Source organism: Panicum virgatum, chromosome 1N, assembly GCF_016808335.1.
Source record: "Panicum virgatum strain AP13 chromosome 1N, P.virgatum_v5, whole genome shotgun sequence".
Taxonomy (NCBI): Eukaryota; Viridiplantae; Streptophyta; class Magnoliopsida; order Poales; family Poaceae; genus Panicum; species Panicum virgatum.
The window spans coordinates 8,659,452-8,682,614 of record NC_053145.1 but is presented as its reverse complement, the minus strand read 5'-3'; the positions used below and the strand labels follow the sequence as shown (position 1 = coordinate 8,682,614).

Here is a 23,163-nt window from a genome sequence, read left to right as displayed (position 1 = left end):
GAGGCTGTGACTGTGATGGATGGTCTGTGCTTAAACAAAGCTATCTGCTGAATCTTCAGAGCAGCAGTCAGACAAAGAAACAAACGAGCAGCAGCAGGAGCGGACGGTTGTTACCCTGCTGGATTTTGAAATGTGCAGCAGCGAAAGGAGAACACGGCTGCGAAGCATCCGGATAATAATCTGGAGGATAATGATCTCTGCTCGTCAGCAACCAGCCATGCGAGCGAACAGGGGTGGTTGACTGGGATGAGGAGACGGAAACGACAGCGACGGAGTCACGGAGAGGGTTCTCATTTCTCAAAGCCAAGTGCCGTGCTGCGGACCGGGTCCACCGGCAGGCACACACGCCCCATTTATCGTCACCACTCGGCACTTGCCACCTTCCCTCTCCTCCTCGCCTCTCGCCTCACCTTCTTCGTCGTCCTCCTTGCAGAGGTTGCAGACAGGCAGGCTGCAGGGTGTTTGGAAGACGTTTCTGGTGGGGAGGGTTCGGTTGGGCCTCCCAGCTTCTTCGCACGGTTCAGAGGCGAACTGAGAGGAGGGGGAGGACGGAGGATAGCAATGGTGTGATGTCTGGTTGGTGACCGGTTCTTGCAGTTGCAAGGCAGCTAGTCGATTCGTTGCTCCGGGAGCAGCCATGGATGCAAGGAACAGAACAGCTCCGGTGGTGAGTCTCCCTTCCTCTCTGCTCCAGTTTGGAATCTCTGACGATGTTTACCAAGCCGACAGGGGAGCATTGGTTGCGTCGTTGTTGTTGTTGTTGTTGTTCGTCAGATAGACATTAGACCATCAGATTCTCATACCTTTTTTCCTCATCGATCCATTGTTTGAACGTGTTTTGCTTGATTGACTAGTTCATCTGAGTATAAAAGAAATACAGGAGAAAAAATTGCCAGAAAATCGAGCTTTCACCACTTGTTTTGAAGTCAGAATGTCAGATGGAGGCTGCTAGCGTGTTTGGCCATCTAGATGTTTTCTTTCAGCGACTTTTCCACTTGAGATTTGAGAGAATAGTTGATGTTTGTTCTAAAGAAATGATGTTTTCTATCATGTAATTACCCAACAAGCCTGGACGGAGATAAACTGGTCAATTTTGTGTGCAAGTCACTTGACCTGTTGGAAAAATGGGCAAGTCAGCTGTATTTATTTGGTTCGGTTTCATCTGAGTTCAGAGGTTCCTTTCCAAGGAGAAAATTTGCTAGTTGTCGATGGGTTGCTTGGGTGCATAATACTCTAATATCTTCAATTCTCCTCCATTTTTTTCTTAAGAAAACGTATTATTATAGTGTAATGAAAATAGCACCTTTGCTAATGCCATCCATGGTGAAACTTTTGCATGGCGAGACCATCAAACTTGGTCCCCCACAAAGTAGTTGTTCAACTACTTCTGTAGGTAGCTGCTGTTTCATGACACCATTCAGTGTCTTATGCTGTTGTCTGATCACTCTAAAGTATCATCGACCAATGAATTTTGTGGAGAAATAACACGCTCAATTGAATCCCCAACTGCACCGAATTATGATGCATCTAGTTCATTTTCTTCCTTTTATGGTTTGGCCAACTTGTTAATGATCTGTTCAACAATCTGAAAATTTTTCGTTTTCTTGTGATGTTTTTGGCGTAGGTTGATACCTCGTCATGCTTGTGCCGAGTGGACAGATCAGCCGCCGCCGCCGCGGCGAGGCGCCTCCCGGTGTCCAAGGCGTGCGTGCAACCGAGCCTCAGGGCGTCCATCCACCCGCTGAAGCCGAAGGCGTCGCCGCGGCCGGCGGCCGATCGGAGCAGCGGTGGGCAATGCCCGCTGCTCCCCGGCCTTCCCGACGATCTCGCTATTGCCTGCCTCATCCGGGTGCCCAGAGCCGACCACTGCAAGCTGAGGCTGGTGTGCCGGAGGTGGCGCCGCCTGCTCGCCGGCAACTACTTCTACGGCCTCCGGCGGCGTCTCGGGCTCGCCGAGCAGTGGCTGTACGCCGTGAAGCGCGGCGGCAAGGACGGGCGCGTGTCGTGGGACGTGCTCGACCCGTCGCGCGGCGCGTGGCGCGCGCTGCCGCCCGTGCCGCGCGAGTACGCGGACGCCGACGGCTTCGGCTGCGCCGTGCTCGGCGGCTGCCACCTGTACCTGGTCGGCGGCACGGACCCGCGCGGGGGCGGCGCCATGCGGCGGGTGGTGTTCTACAGCGCTCGGAGCAACCGGTGGCACCGCGCGCCGGACATGCTGCGCCGGCGGCAATGCTTCGGCGCGTGCGTCATGGGCAACCGCCTGTACGTCGCGGGCGGCGAGAGCGGCGGCGGCGGCGGACTCAGGTCCGCCGAGGTGTTCGACCCCGCCAAGAACCGGTGGTCGTTCGTGGCCGAGATGGCCGCGGCGATGGTGCCGTTCGTCAGCGCGGTGCACGGCGGGCGGTGGTACGTCAAGGGCCTCGGCGCGCAGCAGGAGGTGGTGAGCCAGGCGTACTCGCCGGAGACCGACTCGTGGACCGTCGTGCTCGACGGCATGGTCACCGGCTGGCGGAGCCCCAGCGCGTGCCTCGACGGCAGGATCTACGCCGCCGACTGCAAGGACGGCTGCCGGCTGAGGTCCTACGACGAGGCCGCGGACGCGTGGACCACCTGCGCCGACAGCAAGCAGCACCAGGGGAGCTCCCAGGCGGCGGAGGCGGCCGCCATTGTCGCGCTCCACGGCAGGCTCTGCGTCGTCCGCAACGACATGAGCGTCTCGGCCGTCGATGTCGCGGCCGGGGAGGGAAGCCAGCAGAGCTGGGAGACCCTCGCCGGCAAAGCGCATGCTAAGAGCTTCGTCACGGGCCTCTTGTCCAACCTCGCCGGCCGTGGCCGGGCCAAGAACCACATCCTCCATTGCCAAGTTCTTGAGGCCTAGCTGATAACTTGCTGCTCCATGTGTTCTATGTAGAATCACACACTGAAAGAGAGAGAGAGAGAGAGAGAGAGAGAGAGAGAGAGAGAGAGAGAGAGAGAGAGAGAGAGAGAGAGAGAGAGAGAGAGAAATTCTTCCATATTGGCTGAGGAGTTTTTGATCAGTGAGAAAATCCTCGTGCTTGCTGTAGAGTTTTGAAAAAAAAGTGAGAATTACATCCGAAGGAAGTGATCATTGTACAGACAGTTCATATGATATATTGATATTTGAAAAGTTCATAGCACACATAATTACTTTCTATTCCTTAATTATCGCAAAAAAATTAAGTGACTTTTCTTTCCTTCAATCGTTCTTGCTTGCTAATGCTGTATCTTCAAGAGAAGACTTGACCTGGTGGTAGCTGCCCAGGCCATTTATCCCTGACCTGGCAAGTTTTCCAGTTCCAGGTCAGCGTCCGGAATTAGGTGAAGCTGCCATGGATTGGTGGGTCTCATCCTCATGCCCTCACATCTGAATGCGATCTTCACTTGCATTTTCTTCTGAAGAAATAGATGAAAAACATTTTTCTCCACTTCTGGCGTTGGCAACGCAGTCCTTGTCACTCTAGGAAGTGGAGCAGTTGGAGAATATTGTTAACGTAAAGGACCATGCACAGCCACAAACTACGAGTTCAAAACGAAGAAGATAACAATAGAATCCACAATTAACAACTTAGATACATAGTCACCGAAGTTCCCATGACGACGGCTCGAGGAACGAGGAATGAGGAACGACATTTAGGATGAATTTTAACACTGCGAGAACGAGAATGTTTCCCGTTTCTATCCCCGGAACGGCGTTCCAGGAACGTGGAACGCACCTGTTCCCGGTGACTAAGCTCCGATATTGAAGAAGAGAGTGACGACTGAAAATCCACTGTATTCAACCATACTTTGCTTGAAATTGCGCATGTGTATTGTTCCTTGGACCTGATGAATTCATGGTATGATGATCTTTTCGTTGGAATATAAGAATTTTATAGTAATGCAAGATCTGAATGGACCCATTCATCCGTTTCGTTGTTCAACTCTCGCTACAGCTCAGTTGTTACCCTTTAGTAAATTTCTTTTGAACCCAACCTATAGCGCTATGGCTTCGTACGTGTAACACCAAACCATTTTTTTTCCTGAGAAGCAACCGGCAAGAGTTCTATCGTGCATATAGAGAGGGAGTATTACAACAAACAACAGCAAGACAATGCACACATGATGATAGCGATTAGTAAGGCAAACCACCACAACAATAATGTAGCAAACTAAGCATCTCTGCACCGTCAATGAAGCGTTACAATGCACCACAGCAACCTGCACAGGGGTGTAGGGTCCCTCCAAATCTGTGCCTCCAAGTGAGCTAAGAAGAGCATGAGGCCAACCGAAAATGACATCAATTTGGCTCATTGCTGCAACTAGTTGTAAATAAATTAAAACGACAGATGTAAACAACCGCTTTAATTGTTTCTCGGAGTTCTTGTTTTTCTGCTCTGTGATTCAGGTATCGTTAAGTTAAATGCTGTTCCGAGTGTTGTAATTCTGACTGAGCTATCCGCTGCACCGGAAAACCCATGAAGAATACAAGCATGGTTATTTGGTAGTCACCTTAACTTGTTTCAGCCATTGGATTTTGGTGACTGAAAAAAGCAACAACAACATACATGGAGAAGGAACGAGTGCCTGTTCAATTGCAGAGACTATGGATATCTTGTTATGTTTTAGCTTATGGAAGTAGCAACCATTGCAGTTTCCTTACCATGATAATGTGATTGCCGATTTATTTAGGACATAAATCAATGCAGACAGGAGCTACTGGTCTATTTAAGGATTCTAATCGGTCCTTATGATGATTGATAAAAGTGAAATGCTTTGAAATGTTAAAACGATTCAGAATTTTGAACGATCTCTAATTAAAAAGGAAAAATTTCTTGCAAAAATTAAAAAGGAGTGAGCGCAAGGCCCGAATAAGCGGCCCAGCGCCATGGTGGAATTTTAGGCCTCGAGTACGCTCAGTCCGGCCCATAAATCTGGCCATGAATCCTATACATCTTTCACAAGATTTTTTCATATCCACCTTCTAGTGTTTGAGATTCGTACAAACAACTATAACCTTTGGATCCAACCAAACCCTAACTTCCTCTCTCTCCCTCCCTCCTTCTCCTTCCTCTCTCTCCCTATCTCCTCCCGGGCGCCGCCGCCAACCGCGTCCTGCCACCACGCGGGCCCTCGCACCGCCCGCCCCCTCGCGCCCCTGCCGGCCGCCGTGGCCTGCCGCCACGCAGGCCCCGCGCACTGTCGCGCACCCCCGCCGGCCGCCGCGTGCTTCACGCACCCCCGCAGGCCGCCGGGTGTGCCACGCAACCCTGCAGGCCACGCGCGCCGCCGTGGGCCACGTGCCCCCGCCAACCACGCGGGCCGCCACGGCCCCGCGCGCCGCCCGCACCCCGCGCCGCCGCCAGCTGCCGGCACCGGAGAAGAAAAGGGAAGAAAGAATATTTGTTCAACATTTTAAAAATTGGTTCAATATTTTTGAGATGCTAGTTCAACATTTTTGAGATGCTGGTTCAACATTTTTGAGTAAAATGTGAAATGGATCATTAGTTGGGCTTTAGTGGGCTTTATAGATAAGTTGTTTATCTATCTTCCGGAAGACAATATAGGGGCGCCAAATCTGGCTGCCTTCTTCGAAGCGACGAAACGAAGCCCCAGCTGCTGTCAGGAGACATATCCTATGCAATCGGCCTAGCTGTGCAATCGTGCAATCCGCGAATATGAAGCATCCGATCTCAATCCAACGGTCGCTGTTATTTTGCACTTAAACCCCCCACCTCATCAGCAATCTTCTCTTTGAATACTTACTAAACACCCCCTCGATGATATCGAATCGTTAAACCGTACCCCAGGTATCGCTCCACTCCGGTTCGTGACGCGCGGAGGACTTCTCGCATCGATGGCCCCGCGCCGGCCGCCTCGAGCTCGGCGGAAGCGGCCGGATCTGCTCCTCCTCGGCCTCCTTGACGCGCCAGTGGGGCCGGCCCCCTCCTCCTCCCTCTTCCCTCCCCCTCCTCCCTCTGCCGGTGGCCGGGCCGAGGAGCCACGCCTGGGATCCGGCCAGTCGTGCCCCTCCCTCTCCCTTCCCTCTCGCGCGGGCGACGGCCGGCGCGCGACGGCTGGTGCGCGCCAGAGACCGCGGCGGCCTGCGCACCGCGGCGGCGAGCCAGCGGCGGGCGTGTGCGGGGGCCACGGCGGCAACGCACGCACAGACGCTATGGCGGCGTGGCCCACGCCGGCGCTCGCGGGCAGGCTGCGGAGCAGGCGCGTGGCGGCGGGCTCGAACAGGAGCGGCGCCCTGTAGCTGGCGGCGAGCTCGGCACGCGCGCCCTGCAGCTGGCGGCGAGGACCTCCTCCGCGGCGGCCATGGCGAGGCGAGGCGGCCTCCTCCTCCCTCCCCATCTGGCGGCCTCCGCGCTCCGCCCCTGCCGCCCGTGGCCATGGCGGCACGGCACGGTGGCCTTGGCGGCGCGGCACGATGGACTTGGCCTCCGGATCCATCCGCGCGGCGGCGTCCATGGCCTCCGGTGGCGGCGCGGCCCTCCGCCGCCGTCGGTGGCGCGGCGTGGCGCTGCGGCGGCGGCGGGGCGGCCGGGCTGCTCGAGCGCCCTGCTCCATCCGCCGCGCCTCCTCGTGGGCTCCGGCGGCGGAGCCTCGCGTGGACGGCGGCGCCCGTCTGCCCTCCCTCGCTCTCCCATGGCAGCGACGCTGGCAGAGTCCTCCGCGGCCATGGCGAGCCATGGGGCCGCAACTCCCCCTCCTCTGCTCCATCCTCGCTCGCCGGCCGGTGGTTGGGATGGCGCGCGGGTGCGCGGGCCCCGCACCACGTCGCTGCGTTCCGGAGCTTCTCTACCTGCTCTGGATTTGGCGCGGGAAAGGCGATACCGGCGAGGAGGAAGCCGAGAAGTCCTCTGCGCGTCGCGAACAGGAGCAGAACTGATGAGGTGGGGGGATTTAAGTGCAAAATAGCAGCGATCGTTGGATTGAGATCGGATGCTTCATATTCGCGGATTGCATGATTGCACAGGTAAACCGATTGCATAGGATATGTCTCCCTGCTGTCACGCGGGGTCCACCGGTCAGCGACTCCGGCTCTCGACGGCCTGAGCGGCCGCCATAGCTTCCACGCTCCCCGCCGCCCGCAGCCGGAGGAAGAGACGAAGACGACGAGGGCGCGCGGGGTGGCGCCACCTCCAGGGCACCAACTGTAGCCCGCGGCTAGGCCCCCACGCCGCTCTCCTTCCTCCCGGGACGGGCGACGCGCCGCCATGCTCGCCGCGGCGGCGCGGCGGCTCTCCGCGGCCGCCTCGTCTTCCTCTTCATCCACGCGCGCCAGCCAGCTCGCCGCCGCACTGAACCCGCAGGTGAGGGAGGCGTATTGGTGCGTGGGTGGATCTCATCTGATGATATCGGCGTTTCGTTCTGGTGGCGCCGGTGACGAGCAGAAATGCTTATATGATTTTTTTTTTCGCGCGTGTGGTTGCAGAGGTGGATGCACGAGAGGAATAAGAAGGCGATGGAGCTGATAGCCAAGGGGTGGAGCGCGCTCCAGGAGGTCGACCGCGTCATCGACTACGCCGACCACAATGACAAGCGCCTCATCCCCCTTCTAAGGGTACGGCTTAGGGTTTATCTTCCTTGCTACCCCCATTTCTCCACAATAAGATGAGGGAGCATCTAATCCGCAAAAAAAGGTTCACTGATAGTAGACTAGTAGGTGAAATTTAGCATTGGCAGAGAACTTGGGGTAGTGCTATGTTGGTCCATACTTCATTCATTCATTCCTCTATCGACAAGTTCTCTAGATATTCTGTGAAACCATCAGTTTGGAATTATGGAGTGGAAATTCCTTAGTTCACATTGAGCTTATTCTTTTAATGGCTTATTCCTCTAAGTTGTACTTATTGCGGTGACCTGTTTCATTGATTTGTGGTGGCACTGCACCACTGTTTTTTTTTTACCAACATTTTTAACATTTTGTTGTCCAAATCTTTCTTCATGTGAAAAGGGTGCTAAGGAGAACTTTGAGCTCGCTCTGGAGATCGACAATGATAATACCCACGCGAGATATTGGCTGGGCAAGATGCATTTCAAGTATCATGTTCCTGGAGCTTGTAAGGCAGTGTGAGTGACTTAGTTTGCTTCCATGTGTTTGTTTGCCTGTTCTATTGCTGTTCCAGGAACATGGGAAATCCATGAAAATAGTCTTTTCAATGCTTTTGTTGCTGTCTTAATGTTTTGAGACATCTGTTACATATGTGACATACATTCATACACCTTTTAAAGTTGATGGAGTCCTAAATCCTTGATAAGTTTCATTGTAGAAGTATGTCGATGCTGGTTTGGGAAACTTGATGTTGATTATGCACTCTACATTAGCTGGCATATTGCTTGTCAAATGTTTGCTGCCTGATGATACTACGATGTACCATATTAAATGATACTTATACTACCATATTTGGCTTCTAATATTGAGAATTAGCAAAGCAGAGCTGGTATCTTATAAATGTGACTGATACTCAGCAGATAGTTCTATCAAATCTGTTTTAACAGGACATAAAGTCTGTTCCAAAATATAAGTCCAGTTATAGTCAAGTTCTTTTTTTCCTTCGTTTTTTTTGGCTTCATAACATGCATTTGCATATTAATCTTGTTCTTCCTGTAACTGTTATGCTGAGCATACATTCGTGTTGGAGTCCCCACTCACAAAGAGTCACCTGAAACTTTAGTGTGTGGAATTATGGAAATGTGTATTGTGGTGCAGCTTTGTCTAAAAATCCTGATCATGGTTCTTATGGCGGTAAGGCAAGGTGTGGCGAGTTACCACCACCCAGCCGCCTAGGCGTGCTAAGGCGACGCCATGAAAACCATGATCCTGATTGAGCGATACAAGCTACAGCGGTACAGCCTATAGGGTAGCATTTGAGAATTAAGTTGGTGAGCAAATAAGTTTGTTCCTTGTCTATGCATCAACAACCAGCGAAAAGTTTCAGCAGTAACCACTAACCACCGATTTGTATTCTGTCTAAAACTGTTGGAATTTGCCTATTGGAGCTCACTTTTGCAAACAATATATTGGATTACAGAGTTCATAAGAATAGTATTTGCATCATTAGTTGCATTATTAAAATTTGCTACCACAGCATTAACTGATGGACATTGGGATACACATGCACTGAAATTGGCACTGCAAGACTGGAAGATAAGGTTTAGAACATGTATTGAAATTGGCTGGAGTGTCTTAAACACTGTTCACACAATTAGGCCTTAAAATACTATAGGAAGTAAAGTTGGCCTTGCCTTTGGCTGTCTTCAGTTTAGAAAATTTGTTCTTTGCAGCCGTCTCATGACACATGACTTGTCAAATTGGCATCAATATATTTGTCATCTGAATTAAACTTTGCTTTCTAATGCGTGCAGCGGTGCTGCTTTGTTGGTTGAAGCTGCAAATATGGGTGATCCAGATGCACAGTATGAACTTGGATGTCGACTAAGAATTGAGGTTTTCACATCGTGCCCTCTGTCCCTTCTACTAAATGAGTCAATCACCCGGTTTTCTGCTAGGGAATGGACATTTGATATTCATGGAATTTGTGTTCAGTTGAATTGATCGTTTGTCCTTGCTGCTCTTGCAGAATGACTATGTTCAGTCTGATCAACAGGCTTTCCATTACATTGAGCAAGCTGTTGACCAGGTATGCAGTACGCTACTTACTTGAATGCCGATTATATTCTTTCTGATGTGCCATTAGGTGGACCTGTTTTATTTTTCACCTGAATCCTTGATTGCAGCTGCACCCTGGTGCTTTGTATCTACTAGGCGCTGTATATCTAACTGGGGACTGTGTTAAGAGGGATATAGCTTCTGCAATGTGGTGTTTTCATAGAGCTTCAGAAAAGGTGTCAAATTTTTCCCTCAGAATTAGTTGTATGAAATATGAATTGGACACTCAAGTTTCTGTTTCTTTTACTTATAAATAACTTATTTATGGTTTGGTGTTCTGACTTTTGAGTTTTGACCATCTTCAGGGACATGCTGGAGCTGCCATTGCATGTGGATCTTTGCTTCTTAAAGGTTTGTGATATTACTGTAGTGTCTGAGTAGCTAATCACATATCATTGCGTTATTCATAATGGAATATTGGTTATTTAACACTGTAAAGCGAGCAACATCAAAAATCGAATTAATTATGTGGCCTAACATTGCAATTGCTTCAGGTGCTGAAGTGCCTGAAGTGATTACCAGGTTTAACTCAGGTAAGAGTCCATCAACTGGGAAGATGCAGAAAAAGACCGTGCAGCAGGATCCCATAAAGCTAGCAAAGGAGCAGTTTCAAATTGCAGCTGAGGCAGGATGTGATTTAGGTTTGCGGTGGTTGAAGAGGCTTGAAGATTATGAAAACCAGGAAGAAAAGCTAAAGCAAATCCAACAATGACATCCTCTGAAAGAATCATTCATATTGCACTTTCGCATGATTGTCTGTGCACATAGGTATACCTTGAAGTTGCATTCTGCCTTTCATAATGTAGGAAGCAATTCGATTCTAGGATGTTCGGGTCAATCGAAATTGCACGAAAGATAAACTGAAATTTTGATCTCTAGGCTAACTGGTTGCACGAAAGATAAACTGAAAGAATTCATCATGTGTAGTGGTGTCATTACTGGTAACTATGATCGCATGGATTTGAATTTGTAATAATTTTTCCACGCGTAATAATGCCCCCCCTAATCTGTATTAATGTTACTTGTTCCTGAGGTGACCTTGGATAATTGAATACATTCGGAAAATGAAATTTTTTATCACTATCTTTGAGTGGCATTTGCTTGCTCCCAATTACATGATGAATTCTTGTCAGTTAGTTTGTTATTATGAACGTCAATATGTAAAGTGTTGCATAGATTCCCATGAAAGTACTTTTAAAACAGTTCATTCTTCATTCTATTTCTCTTTAAAATGTCGGTCAAAAAATCACCTTGTAGACTTTTCTATGTGCTAAATGGCATGCATTTGAGCAGTGTTTTATATAGCAGGCTATAGTATTTAGGGGCATCCTTCTCCAACCAATATAGCCCACAATTTTTGTTGCAATGGTCGTGTGCACTGCGTCAGCTCCGTGGAGCCACTATTGTCCTCTCTTTTACAACATTGAATTTGAGTCGGAGAGTATTTAAACAATTATCCTCTATTCTAAAACATTGAATTTGAGTCAGAGTATCTAAACAATTGGGTGGTAAACTTTTAAATAACCCTTCAACAAGTGGCATCAAGTGCTGAAGTTGATATGTTGCCATGCTCCAATACAATGTGACACAACTTCATGGTAAACTGGTAATCAATTTTCTAGATGCTAGAGCGGTCGGGAAGTTTAGGATGGTAATTGGTTGGTGGAGCTTGGTTTGCCCTGACCATTGCCGACAGCAAGGGGCTCAAGACATATCCTTCACTATGACCAAGCCATCTTCAGAATTATCAATCCATGCTATATGCTATTGCCAAGTGCCAACCGATGCTAGGAAAAAAGGCATTTGAAACATGTAAGAGCGTACTAGAAGCTAGTTTTGTCTATCACCATCACCTTGTATAGGTCTTTGGTTTCCAATTTCCCACGGTAACTAGCTTTGTCATCTGAACATGGACTTTTTTCCTCACTACCGTGTTCATCTCTATTGTAACAACCCGCACAAAGGAGTGGAATCTTAACCATTCCTTGCACCCCCAATGATTGCCGGCGATGAGGTCATCCACCGATCTTGTTTTGATATTGCTATGATTCGAACGTTCACAGGAAAAAAGCGTTGAACCCTGGTCGGAAGCTGCTTTGAAGATCCTAGTTCTAGACTGGACAGGACACGGACACACGACGACGTTGGTTGTGAGCCGGCGTTGGTTGGAGCCAGACACGGACCCTATTTTAGGCAAAACCCCGGAAACCCCTCAGGCCGGCCGCGGCCGTAACCCTACCCCGTATAAAACCCAGCGCAGCGATAGGGCGTCCCCCTCCGATTCCATCCATCGCCGCCGAAATCCCATTGACCTCTCTCGCGCTTCGCCAGGCTCTCAAGTTTTCTCACAACGGCGGCGGCGGCGATGGATGAGGTCATCGAGGCCGTGAACAACCTTAGCATCTCCGGGGGAGGGGCCGCGGCGGCCGGTGGCGGCGCGGAGGGGCACAAGAAGAACCGCATCCAGGTCTCCAACACCAAGAAGCCCCTCTTCTTCTATGTCAACCTCGCCAAGGTGAGCGTGGGGGGATAAACCCAATCGTTGCCTTTTGATCTGCTCGCGGGGTTAAACTTCAGACAGAAGAGCTTCCCCTTCTTGAGTTTGAGATGTATTGGCGAGCGATTTGGCTGGATTGGTGGGTGCTTCCGAGGATAGACAATGCGAAAGGAGGCGCTAATTTGTTGTGTGTTGTTGCTCTTGTGCAGAGGTACATGCAGCTGCACAACGAAGTGGAGCTCTCGGCCCTCGGCATGGGTAATTCTTCTCCTCCTCAAAGCTTTTCTTTTTATTTATTAAACACCTTTTCCCGTTAATTGGAGCTCCGCAGAGCTGAGCTGTGCTAGTAGGTTGCCATTGATTGAGATTTTGTAGTAGACTACTTGCGGTTGTGGGTGCTAGGTGCCTAGGTCTAAGGCGCATTGTACTCGTCGGCTTATTTTGAGCTTCTTCTATAAATTAACGCTCAAAGCTTTTGCGTGTTTGCAAAAAAAAAAAGGCGGAAAGATGTGTAGCAGTAGCAGGATTGATTCCATCTTTATGTTAATGATTGTCATTGTGTGGTATCTTTTTGTACTTGCCAAATGTCGTGGATCTTACTTTGGTATACTTGTTTTTAGTTTATTGCTCATCTTTCTTTTTGGTGAGCATAATTATCTAGATGTCCTGTTGGGGGCTACTGAGCTTTCGTTCCTGCGCAACTTTATTTAGTTCTACATCTCTGAATTTAATGATTGATTTATAATCAAATATCCTAACCTATCAAACTAATGATAAAAATTTATGATGTATTTTTCTAACATGTGTTATGGGGTGTACTATCATTTTGTAAAATTTCAAGTTAAAACTCCATCTATGCATGGAGAAATGAAAAAGACAAATTGTATTAGGGGGTAATTTGAACCAAAGGGCATAGTTTGAGGTAAAATGAACCAAACGATAGTTGGGTCATCCGAACTTTGGCTATGGGTCAGGGGCGTAATTTAGACTTCAAGTCAAATATTATGGGAGTTTGTTAATTTACACTTCAGGCATTGTTGGTTAATGTACACTTTAGGAATTGTTGTTGCATACCTGCTTTATTTGCCTTCCCCTCGCCCCCTCCTATTCACCTCTGCTATTGTGTATGTGCATGCCCTTTTGGTATACTAAACGTGGTAACTTTGTACTTTCAGCCATTGCAACGGTGGTGACTGTTGCAGAAATTCTGAAAAATAATGGGCTTGCTGTCGAGAAGAGTGAGTCTTGCTGAATGAGTAATAATTCAATGAATTACACTCTCTTTTCAGCCTAATCTTACCAAGAATCACTTGCAGAGATCATGACATCTACTGTTGATGTAAAAGATGAAACTAGGAGCCGCCCTATCCAGAAGGCCAAGGTAAATTTGTTTCCCATGGCAATGCTTATGCATTTTTTTCAAGATTATTGTAGGGGCTTTTACTTACACCTAACTAATGTGTGCCCTGTTCAGATTGAAATATTGCTCGGCAAGACGGAGAAATTTGATGAGCTGATGGCTGCGGCTGCGGAAGAGAGGGAGGCTGCTGAGGCTGAAGAGCAAAGCTAAATACCTGCAGGGCCCCTGTTGTAGCTTATTTTACTGTTCTGGAGCTAGATTTGCTCAGTTCTTAGTCGAATCAGAAGAGTCGTGTGCTTGTATAATCAATTAAGGGTGCAGCTTATTTAGTGCGCTTTTACTTGATTCATTAGTTCTGGATGGTACAACTTGTGTTCAGTATGATACTCCTGTTTTCTCCAGTCCCTATTTCCATTCAGAAGATATTCTCTTGTTCTGCTCGTAAACCATCTGTGGTGGTGTTGCAAAATTTGAAGTTCTCGCAAAGGTGCAGGAATCGGAATTCGAAGAACAGAATATGCTACATCCATTCACATCTTACCTGATTATTGTGCAGAGATCAGTAATAATTATCAATTCAGCAAAAATGATTACTCTGATTCAATGTGAACACATCTACTCTATGCAATGTTTGCCAAACGTTGAAACACGCCTACTTGGATTCCAAATAGGAAAATATATATAACACTAATGATGCAAACATAACATGACAAACTGAAGTAAGATAACTAAGATATAGTACAAAACACAAACTTGCAAACATGACAAGAAATTGAGTTCTTGTAAACATGTAACATGAAAACACAAACCCCAACTCCAACTTAGTTATGGTTTTGAATACAAACAAAGCATAAGACCTAAAGGAACCAAATCAAACTCCAAATATACTTGTCCATTATTTTCCAACACTTGATCATGCTACCTTGTTCTTGTCCCCGTTGTCAGCTTCACCACCTTCCTCCTCCTCCTCCTCCTCCTTCTCATCCTCCTTGTCGACCAGGATCTTCTTGCAGGCTTCATAGCACATGAAGGAGATGCCGGCGGCAGGCATGAGCTTGATGCAGCTAGGACCTAGGCCACGATACAGGCCATCGACGCCCTCCTTCTTGAGGATGCAGTACATGGCATGCAAGACATGACGATAAACCTGTCTCCCACCCACGGCGCCCACCTGCATCTGCTTGCGCGCCACCTCTAGTGGGAATGTGGCTGTGCTCGCGATGGCACCAGCCATTGACCCAATGAGTAGCGTCACCGCTGCGCCAACATCAGCGCCAGGGCGTCGCCCTGTCATGCGGCGGTAAAGCCGTTTCAGCATCTCGTAGGCGTAGAAGTTGCAGGCCGCGTACGGCACCACGCCGATCAGGCTTGGTGCCAACCCGCGGTACAACTCCGATGGGCCCTCATCACGAAGGATCTTCACGAACGCGTGTGCCACATTGTCGTATGCATCCTTCTGCAAACCATGACATGATGGTTAGCTTCAAGTTGCTAGTCGCCATTGCTTGTGATTAGGAGAAAATGGCTTTGCGGTTTGGCTCACCTCGATGGTAACCCGGGTCTTGATCAACTCCATGGGATAGGTGCACAAGGTAGACGCAACTCCAGCCATAGCTCCAGCAACCAGCGGTGTGGGGATTGGGACCTTTGGTGGCTCATCAGCCTTGGGGGTTAGAAACTTCTTGGCTGTGTCATAGGTGAAATGCTGCGCACAACCACCATATAAACAAATGACAAAGGAAGGTGTAGTGGTTTAGTTATTGCCACTGATGTCTGAATGCAAATGATCACCATGATTTTGAGATGTTTCAAGAGCGTAGATGGATGTGGTACCTCGATGGCCTTGCTAAGAGCGACGCGGAGGACGTTGACAGTGTTGCCGCGGAACAGGCCCGTCCACCCCTCGTTCTGCAAGATCCATTGGAACACCCCGGCCATGGAGTTGGCGCCGCTGCAACCGACCATTAGGTGCGTCCGTATCGTCTCCAGCGGCGCCACGAACGTCCTCGACACTGCGCCAGCGATGGCGCCGCTAACCAGGCGCCGCAGATGTGGGTTGGCAATCTTGACCCTCACCTTCCTTAGACCGCCCACCAACTGCTTCTTGCTGGCCTTTTTCTTCTTCTCTACCTCCTTCGCGTCCTCCCTATCAAGTTCCCCCGCCATGGTGACGCCAAGTTCGCGTGCGATGTCGCAGTTGTCAGTAGGTCGAGCCTTTTGCATTGTGCTCCTGCAGGTCGTGCCCTGGCGTGATGCCTGAGCACGCGTTGAGACCTACACTGGCGAACATCGCCCGACGAGGGAACTCCAACTCGGTTTTGCTGCCTCGTGGCTTCCAAGGGAGAGCAAGCTTCGGGAGTTGCAGGGACCAGCTCTCCCTGCTCTTGGTCACCATCGTCGTCACTGCCATTGCCGTCGCCATCATCAATTCAAAGCAAATCCTTACCTAAAAACACCATGACAAGGCATCAACATAAATGTTCATGCGATCAATTTTATGATCAATATTAGAAAAAGGCAACAAATTAAGAATTACCTTGAGTGAGGAAGTCCAATCTGATGGATATCTTGGTGAGGAGATGACTTCCCTTGTTCTCGAGCCATGGGGAGGGTGCCATATATAAGGGACTAGGAAATCTGGGGGCGCCAAACTGCTGATGTGGTAGTCCTTCTATGGGTTGCCTTTCCAGCTGCAAGGATTCATCTACTTGCCGTGCACACCAGCAATGTAGTTGTGTGTACGGTCAAATATTGCTTGAATTGTATGGCGTCTTGCAATGTTTGTTGGGTTTTTGGACTCACTTACAACAGAAATGGTGCCAACACGCTTTGTAGCTTCAGTTATTGTACCCCGCGAAGATGGGGCCAAGAGCACCCACCGATCCTTAGCACACTGGCGATGGCCGTGAGCAGTGGTCACATTCTGGATGCCACTAGGTGTGAGACAACCATGTTGCTTAGTGATGAAGGATGCACACAGTTAGTAAAGAAGATGACAACACCTCTGATTGTCTCTGCTTGAGTTTTTATTGTTATTTTGACATGGTCAGCATGTAAATGCACTTTGTGTTGGTATATGAACAACATAAAAGTGTCTTTCATGATTGCAAGGTGGTATATGAACAAAATGAAGCTGGTAAGGAGGATGACACCTACCTATGAATGAATTGCCTTTGATTGAGTTGTTGTTGGAGATGGAGAACATGTATAGGCACCTTTTGTGTTGGCATGAGATAGATACAACAAGGTTCCATCTGTAATGACACCTGAGATGTCGTTGGCCATTATGCCCTCAAGGCATTCGTGCATGGTGCGTTGTCATATGGATGCCTATACGTATAATGTTGGATTCTTTGTTCGGGGTATGTGTACTTGATGTTGCTCTCTACATGTGTTCTTTGATGTTTACTAGGGCACACGTGGTTGGAGCCATACATGAAGAGATGATATAAGATCTATAGCTATTATTGCTTTCTTCAATGTTGATGATTTTTTTAACAAAAGGCACCGTAGGATATCTTACACCTAATTTATGTTGAGCAAAAAATAGAACCAATACAAATACATAAATACAGTAAGATTACAAATTCTTCTTCTCTATCACATTCATTGATGTTATTCACTCATCAATAAGTCGATTCATTAGTAGCGAGATGTGTGAGGTGTCATTCTAGAAGTTTGTTGGATGCTGAGGCACGCGTGCATGGGGTCGGTACATGTACAACATATGCTTACATGCACCAATATGTTGTTGCTTTGTCATTGCATCGCTTTCCACAAGAGGATCTCACACATCTTGTAGGGTTTCTTGGGGAACACATGGTTGGAGCCTTGTGCAATCTATGGGTACGGTGTTGTCGCCTTCTTCGGTATCATTTACGTGGATTTTACATGGCCGATCTGTCATTTACTCATGAGTAGGCAATAACGGGGCACCAACATATAAATCTTGCTTGGCACTTCTCCTGAATGTTAACACACTTTTCATATATGGAGCATTTGTCTTACTAATAAACTCATCCACCATGTTACATTACATCATCAAATCATGTGTCTATAGCACATAGGAGCATTTATTGCAGTTGCATATTAAAAATTGCCTAGCGAATATGCAGGTGATGGATCAATTCATTTCATTCATTGAGCAAACAAGTACATTTAGATTAAATCTAGTAGTCCACTATCTCAGTCAGCTAGTCCTCAAATCACTAATTGTCTTGAATTGGGAATTGCTATGGGTTTGTATAAGTGAATAGTTAATGCTGCCTAGCTTCACCTCCTACTATTTTCTATCGTGTGGTTGTTCCAATATCAAGGTAAGGAAAGAAGAAATAGAGGGATCATCAACTTAATGCTTTTATATAAAATTGACATTGCCGTGTGTGAGGCAATGTTCAAGGCGTTTGCTGAGTGCTAGGGCAGGTGTGGTGCATGTATGACACATTCTCACACTCACCGTGCATTGCCCTTGGTGTCATGCTTAATGTGGAGACCTGAGACAGTGGCCAAGGCAAGCATGGTTGGAACCTTATAGGAACATTCGTCTTGCGATCCATGGATGGTGACATCTTCATCTTGACAATTTTAGAGATTTGTTTTTGTCATTGTGTGGCATGATTTTGCTTGGACGACATGGCATGCACCGATGCACTCATGGGAGGTACTTACATAGTATTGCTGTATAAATCTAACTTTGCTAGTAAGAATTCTTTCAGAAATTAATTCTCATCTCTATCTTCCAATTATCAAATCACCCTTTAGTAGAGGTAGCAGCACTGCTCACATTCTATAAGAGACTTTTCTGTGTCATTCCTCAATCAAACAAGTCAATTACATGTTGTAGCTATGATCTAATATTCAGTCACTGTCCTAATTCTTGAAATAACCACACAAGTAACATATTTAACCATGAATATTGCCATGATGTTGTTACAAGTCTACACTAAAAATTTCTTCTATGTGTAAGTTTTGTGTTTGTTTCAATGTAAGGGAGCAAAAGAGATATATTGTAGCAACCATCATATTAATGTTACCTTATTTTTTTTTTGGTATGATGTTGCTCGCTGCATGAGAAACTAATCCTTTGTAATAGCCTAGAGCATGCAGTGTTGGGACCATGGAAGTATGAGTAGTATAATGTACTCCATTCGTTCCAAATTATAAGTCATTCCAAGAATTTTGGAGAGTCAAAGTTTTTCAAGTTTGACCAAATTTATAGAACAAGATAATAATATTAATGATACCAATTAGATATCATTAGATTCTTTGTTAGCTATATTTTCATAGTATTTCTATTTGATGTCATAAATCTTTGTGCTTCTCTCTATAATTTTGGTCAAACTTTGAAATAGTTTGACTGTCCAAGATCCTTGGAATGACTTATAATTTAGAATGGAGGGAGTACATAGTCATTGCCTTCTTTAGTTCTACCATTGTTGTTTTTTCATTATTGATGTTTCATCATCTTTGGAGTAGGAAATTACGTGGCATAGATGTGCCAATCCACTTATCTGCAGTCGGTTGAGACGTATCTTATATAAGGTGGGGGGCATTTGTTGAACAAGTAAATTCATTACCCATACTATTTCTCAATTATGAAAGCAACATTTGGTAAAATAGAAATATTTTACTCATCTATACGATAGATTTACTTAAAAAAATAACAAGGTGGCTCACCAAATTTCATTCTTCACAAGTCAATTAAAGTTGGAGCTAGAGACTAATAGCGTCATTTCCCAGACCAACTATTAAAAAAGAATTCCTAATAGGCATTGGCCTAACTCCTATTCCTTAGTTGGTGACTTGATGTGTTGTTGTTTCAAAGGAAGTGGAGGGAGGATCACAATCTAAAAGCAAATCCATTTGAATGTTCCTTAGACCCAGCTTATTCTTGTGGGTTTCAAATCCATTAGAGTGGTTATTTTTTATGCTGATTTGCCAAAACCTAACGCAACCCTCCTCCTTTACCCGGGCTTGGGACCGGCTATGCTGAGACGACTCAGGAGAGAGAGTCTTCCAGTCAGCATAGGCGGAGTTAGATTTAAATATTAACGAACTCAATTAAGGACTTTACTAATTAACCTTCAGTACAAATCGTAGAAGAAAGATCTAACGCCTCTTGAAATGGTTGCTGTAACACATTAGTTCGAACCACGATCTTATGTTTTAGCCTCGTTATTATAGTTGCTACATTTTACTGATTCCTGCAAAATAATTCAAAACACCATTTGTTAACATTCATTTAGGCAGGCTCAACTCTTTTCATTACAATTTACAAGTTGGAAAATTTGCACTAGTTCTGGACGGCGCATGAATGAATTTTCACATGAAAATACCGGACTACCAGTTGTTCAGAAAGGAAGGTTGAGACTCCGAGTTCTCATACCGGACTATACGCAAATGGGAAACCTCACGTGTTTGGCAAGCCTTCAAAACTGGCGAACGGCCCAGATGGGCAGATGCCACGGCCTTCGCCGCCGCCGCGCGTCTTCGCAACGCGACCACACGGACACGGCTCGTCTCCCCCTCGCTTAAAACAAAGAGCGCCCAAAACCCAGAAGCCACCCCCGCTCTGTGCTCGTGTACTAGGGTTTTAAATCGCTTTCCGTTCCCCTCCCATTCCGCCGACCACCGCCGACTCCCCACTAGGGTTCCGGCCGGCGAGCGGGTTTGCTCTCCGGCGATGGCGCCGCCTCCGCCGCGCGAGCTCCTGGCCATCTTCGAGGCGGCGCTGCTCGGCCCCGCGCCGCCGTCGCCGTCGCAGCGCGTGGAGCTCCTACACGCCGTCCGCGACGCCGCGCCCGCGTTCCGCGCGCTCCTCTCCTACCCGGTGCGCCCCCTGTGCCCGGCATTCGCTTGGCTGTGCTAGGATTCGCCGATGCCGCCTGGTGGCTCGGGTTTGCTTAATTTGGGTCTGGGCGTCTTTCTCTGTGTGTGTGGGCAGGGGCCGAAGGCGTCCGACCGGACTCAGGTAGAGAGCAAGGAGGTGCGGCTGCCAGACATGCCGCCCATCACTCTTGACGACACAGATGTGAAGACTGTAAGCTCCTCATTTAATTAGTTTTGCCCAGGGTGTGCGCACGAGTTGCTTAATTGTACTGTTCAGGATAAGCTCTGAGTGAATGCTTGTTCTCTTGATTAGAGCTTTAGAATGAGAATGCCACTCTAGGAGTTGGTACATCTTGGTGCAAACCTGTACTTTTGAACTAGTCTCCGATAGATGAGATTGTCATTTGTAACAATGTAACTTCTGACTTTGGCTGAGATGAGCTATGGTTTACTTCAATGTTTCATTTGCTCAGTATCAGTAGTTTGGTATCAAACATTTTGGTGAAGCTCAATTTTCTTTGTGTTATAGTACTATAGGATTTTATATTATGGTGGATTACGCTCTGGTGATTCTTTTTTCTTTTGAGGATGATGGTTGGATGTGGTTTCTAGTCCAATGTTCTGTGGACAGATAGGTTTACTTTTGGTACTTGGTAGCACCTAGCCTAATATGATGAACAGAGACCACATTTGACCATCTTGGCACAAATGTGTAAATAATGTGTCTATCACATCAATACCTTGCTAATTAAATGCTAGGATGTTGCTAGCTTGGGCACCAGGTAGTAAAAGTATGTATGAGTAGACTCATAGATTCCTGGCTTGATCCTACATTGTTACTGTTAAGCAAAGAGCAATGTTCAAAATACTGCTCCATTTTTCTGTAGGCTTTTATCTTCTCATATCACATGCTTTAAGTTGTGCAACAAATGTTTACTGCATGACTTATGATGTCCTTCCTTTTCCTTTAATTGATAGATCTGTGATAGAAAACAAGTACAATATATTCTGCACTCTACTGTGCTAGTTGGATTCTTGCCTGTGGTTGAACCCACAAATTATTATCACACGCTCTTAATAATTCCTGTGGCTCAGATCTGTATGTTTTCTGTGGTCGTATTTGCGTCTATGAATCACCAAGAGGGCACAGCTTTATCTTTTTATTTATAAATCTACTTAGTAGTTCCACTTTTTCTTCTTTCAAGACTTAAATCTGCATCTCTGTTTTCAGGCCCTTAAGTTGAGTGATGAACTCAATCTTAATGAGATTGAGTGTGTTCGTTTGCTAGTTGATGCTAACAGAGAGGTATACTTTGCAGAATCGAATTTTTTTCATACCCTATTGTCAACCATGATTGGATTGCTATCTGACCACCTTACATGCATTGACGGTGGTGATTTTGCAGTGGGTTTTATATGGCAGAGAACCATTGGAAATATATAGACTTGCAGCTGGCCTCTGGTACATGGAGAGAAGGGATCTTATAACCTCGTTGTACATTCTGTTGCGAGTAATCTACTGATCATTTTGATTACAGTTGTAGAATAACTTGGCTTGAAGGATGTTTTTGATGTTTTTCTTTCATCTTTTGTAGTCTGTTGCACTTGACCAAGGTCTTGATGCTGATCTGATGTCTGAAATTGAAGAGCAATTGCAACCTTTATTTAATGATGGTCTCCGGCAACGGATAATTGCGCTTGTAAAGGTTGGACCTAACGAAATATATAACCTATGCATGCCTTTTATTCAATGAATTTCATTCGAAATATTTAAATAAAATGACCATGGTGAGTTTAAGGCCATATCCAGTAAACTCAGATCTTCCTCAAATAATGGTTCTGAATCAACTCTTTGAGCTGAAGTTTAAATTTAAAAAGCTTAAACACATGTTAAATAGTGTACAAGGACAGAAGTAGAGATTTTGCGCTAAGCTAGGTGAGCTTATGTTGGTCTGAGCTGCTAGCTTGTCCCTGTTCATTTGTTCATTGTTTATTTGCTGTTACATCCTAAGCTAGTTCGTTCTTTGTTCCAGCTATTTCTCAGCAACCAGTACAGCTAAAAAATCTGTTTAAAAAATGCTCCAAAAGTTTAGTCTTTTTTCTTTGTGAGAAATGATGACTGAGGTATGACTACTTTTTTTTCCCCAATAAAGGAGTTAAACCGTGAAGAACCAGCTGGAATTGGCCGACCAAGCTCTGAGCGTTATGTGCTTGATTTCAGAGGGGCTCTTGTGGAAAGAAGGGCGATAGTCTCGAGAGAGAGATTAAGTTTGAGCCACTGCCTTGCACTTTCTGCACTTATTAAACCAATGAGTAAGCTAACCCTTCTGTTGTAAGGCCTTTATCAAGCGATTTTTATCTAAAACTTACCAAGTGATTTTAATCATTCATACACGTGCATCAACCTTCTTGCTGTGTGTAACCTTTTGTTCATGTCAAATTATGGAAAGCAAACAATAATGCTTTATGCAACTTCATTTAGGCCCCAAGGAGGTTAAGGATGTATTTTCAATATTGAAAGACTGTGCAGCTGAAGCAAATCAAAATACAAGTGCGGAGCTTCAGGTTTGAATTTTGAACAAGTTACTTTGTAATGATATGATGGTTGTACACATGTTGTGCAGATCTGTATGATGGTTGTTGTCAAACAAAAACTTACTTACTTTCATCATTGCAGATCACCTATGGAGTTCTGTTTTCTCTTGTAGCAACTTTTATTTCTGATGCCCTAAGTACTCATGAGAAAGGATCATTGTTATCATCTGATTCCTCATTTAGACATGAATTTCATGAACTTGT

General features: G+C 46.6%; 4 protein-coding genes and 1 pseudogene across 9 annotated transcripts in view; 4 read left to right on the top strand and 1 right to left on the bottom strand.

The window, feature by feature from the left end:
• The first annotated feature begins 288 nt into the window (after positions 1-288).
• On the top strand, positions 289-3,165 carry LOC120655031 (F-box/kelch-repeat protein At1g55270-like). The gene is made up of 2 exons (XM_039932748.1): positions 289-667; positions 1,625-3,165. Exons 1-2 carry the CDS (start codon positions 638-640, stop codon positions 2,876-2,878), a joined length of 1,284 nt encoding a protein of 427 aa, XP_039788682.1. The 5' UTR covers positions 289-637; the 3' UTR covers positions 2,879-3,165.
• A 3,855-nt stretch (positions 3,166-7,020) lies between these two features.
• Positions 7,021-10,762, top strand: LOC120655028. 2 transcript variants are annotated; one of them, XM_039932746.1, is made up of 9 exons: positions 7,021-7,228; positions 7,301-7,319; positions 7,442-7,570; positions 7,964-8,079; positions 9,376-9,457; positions 9,591-9,650; positions 9,748-9,855; positions 9,985-10,030; positions 10,174-10,762. In XM_039932746.1, exons 1-9 carry the CDS (start codon positions 7,224-7,226, stop codon positions 10,389-10,391), a joined length of 783 nt encoding a protein of 260 aa, XP_039788680.1. In that variant the 5' UTR covers positions 7,021-7,223; the 3' UTR covers positions 10,392-10,762. The 2 variants fall into 2 exon arrangements, with proteins under 2 accessions (XP_039788680.1, XP_039788679.1); XM_039932745.1 differs by having other exon boundaries at positions 7,053-7,319.
• A 1,103-nt stretch (positions 10,763-11,865) lies between these two features.
• LOC120655029 (uncharacterized protein At2g34160-like) lies at positions 11,866-14,069 on the top strand. 2 transcript variants are annotated; one of them, XR_005667271.1, is made up of 6 exons: positions 11,882-12,194; positions 12,386-12,434; positions 13,352-13,414; positions 13,493-13,557; positions 13,651-13,835; positions 13,920-14,069. XR_005667271.1 is itself a non-coding variant. In XM_039932747.1 (5 exons), exons 1-5 carry the CDS (start codon positions 12,045-12,047, stop codon positions 13,744-13,746), a joined length of 423 nt encoding a protein of 140 aa, XP_039788681.1. In that variant the 5' UTR covers positions 11,866-12,044; the 3' UTR covers positions 13,747-13,985. The 2 variants fall into 2 exon arrangements, 1 of the variants encoding a protein (XP_039788681.1); XM_039932747.1 differs by having other exon boundaries at positions 11,866-12,194; positions 13,651-13,985.
• Positions 14,070-14,181: 112 nt separating this feature from the next.
• On the bottom strand, positions 14,182-15,958 carry LOC120655030 (annotated as a pseudogene).
• Positions 15,959-20,033: 4,075 nt separating this feature from the next.
• LOC120655026 (nuclear pore complex protein NUP205-like) overlaps positions 20,034-23,163 on the top strand; it is a 33,405-nt gene continuing 30,275 nt past the window's right edge. Inside the window, exons 1-9 of one of the 4 annotated variants that reach the window (XR_005667270.1) lie at positions 20,034-20,049; positions 20,112-20,365; positions 20,480-20,575; positions 21,596-21,670; positions 21,771-21,875; positions 21,960-22,070; positions 22,518-22,677; positions 22,847-22,929; positions 23,042-23,161. Coding sequence is in view for 3 of the 4 variants with exons in the window: in XM_039932744.1 (XP_039788678.1) it covers positions 20,219-20,365; positions 20,480-20,575; positions 21,596-21,670; positions 21,771-21,875; positions 21,960-22,070; positions 22,518-22,677; positions 22,847-22,929; positions 23,042-23,161 (897 nt within the window). In the remaining variant the exon portion in view is untranslated. Of the gene's footprint in view, positions 20,050-20,099; positions 20,366-20,479; positions 20,576-21,595; positions 21,671-21,770; positions 21,876-21,959; positions 22,071-22,517; positions 22,678-22,846; positions 22,930-23,041; positions 23,162-23,163 lie in introns of those variants that run through there. The other 3 variants (XM_039932744.1, XM_039932743.1, XM_039932742.1) reach the window with 3 other exon arrangements.

Bases quoted from the DNA above. Each gene is read 5' to 3' on its own strand.
- LOC120655031 (XM_039932748.1), top strand. From the start codon at position 638: ATGGATGCAAGGAACAGAACAGCTCCGGTG. The intron at 668-1,624 runs GTGAGTCTCCCT...TTTTTGGCGTAG, and splicing joins GGAACAGAACAGCTCCGGTG to GTTGATACCTCGTCATGCTT.
- LOC120655028 (XM_039932745.1), top strand. From the start codon at position 7,224: ATGCTCGCCGCGGCGGCGCGGCGGCTCTCCGCGGCCGCCTCGTCTTCC. The intron at 7,320-7,441 runs GTGAGGGAGGCG...GTGTGGTTGCAG, and splicing joins CCGCCGCACTGAACCCGCAG to AGGTGGATGCACGAGAGGAA. The intron at 8,080-9,375 runs GTGAGTGACTTA...TAATGCGTGCAG, and splicing joins CCTGGAGCTTGTAAGGCAGT to CGGTGCTGCTTTGTTGGTTG.
- LOC120655029 (XM_039932747.1), top strand. From the start codon at position 12,045: ATGGATGAGGTCATCGAGGCCGTGAACAACCTTAGCATCTCCGGGGGA. The intron at 13,415-13,492 runs GTGAGTCTTGCT...AATCACTTGCAG, and splicing joins TGGGCTTGCTGTCGAGAAGA to AGATCATGACATCTACTGTT. The intron at 13,558-13,650 runs GTAAATTTGTTT...TGCCCTGTTCAG, and splicing joins GCCCTATCCAGAAGGCCAAG to ATTGAAATATTGCTCGGCAA.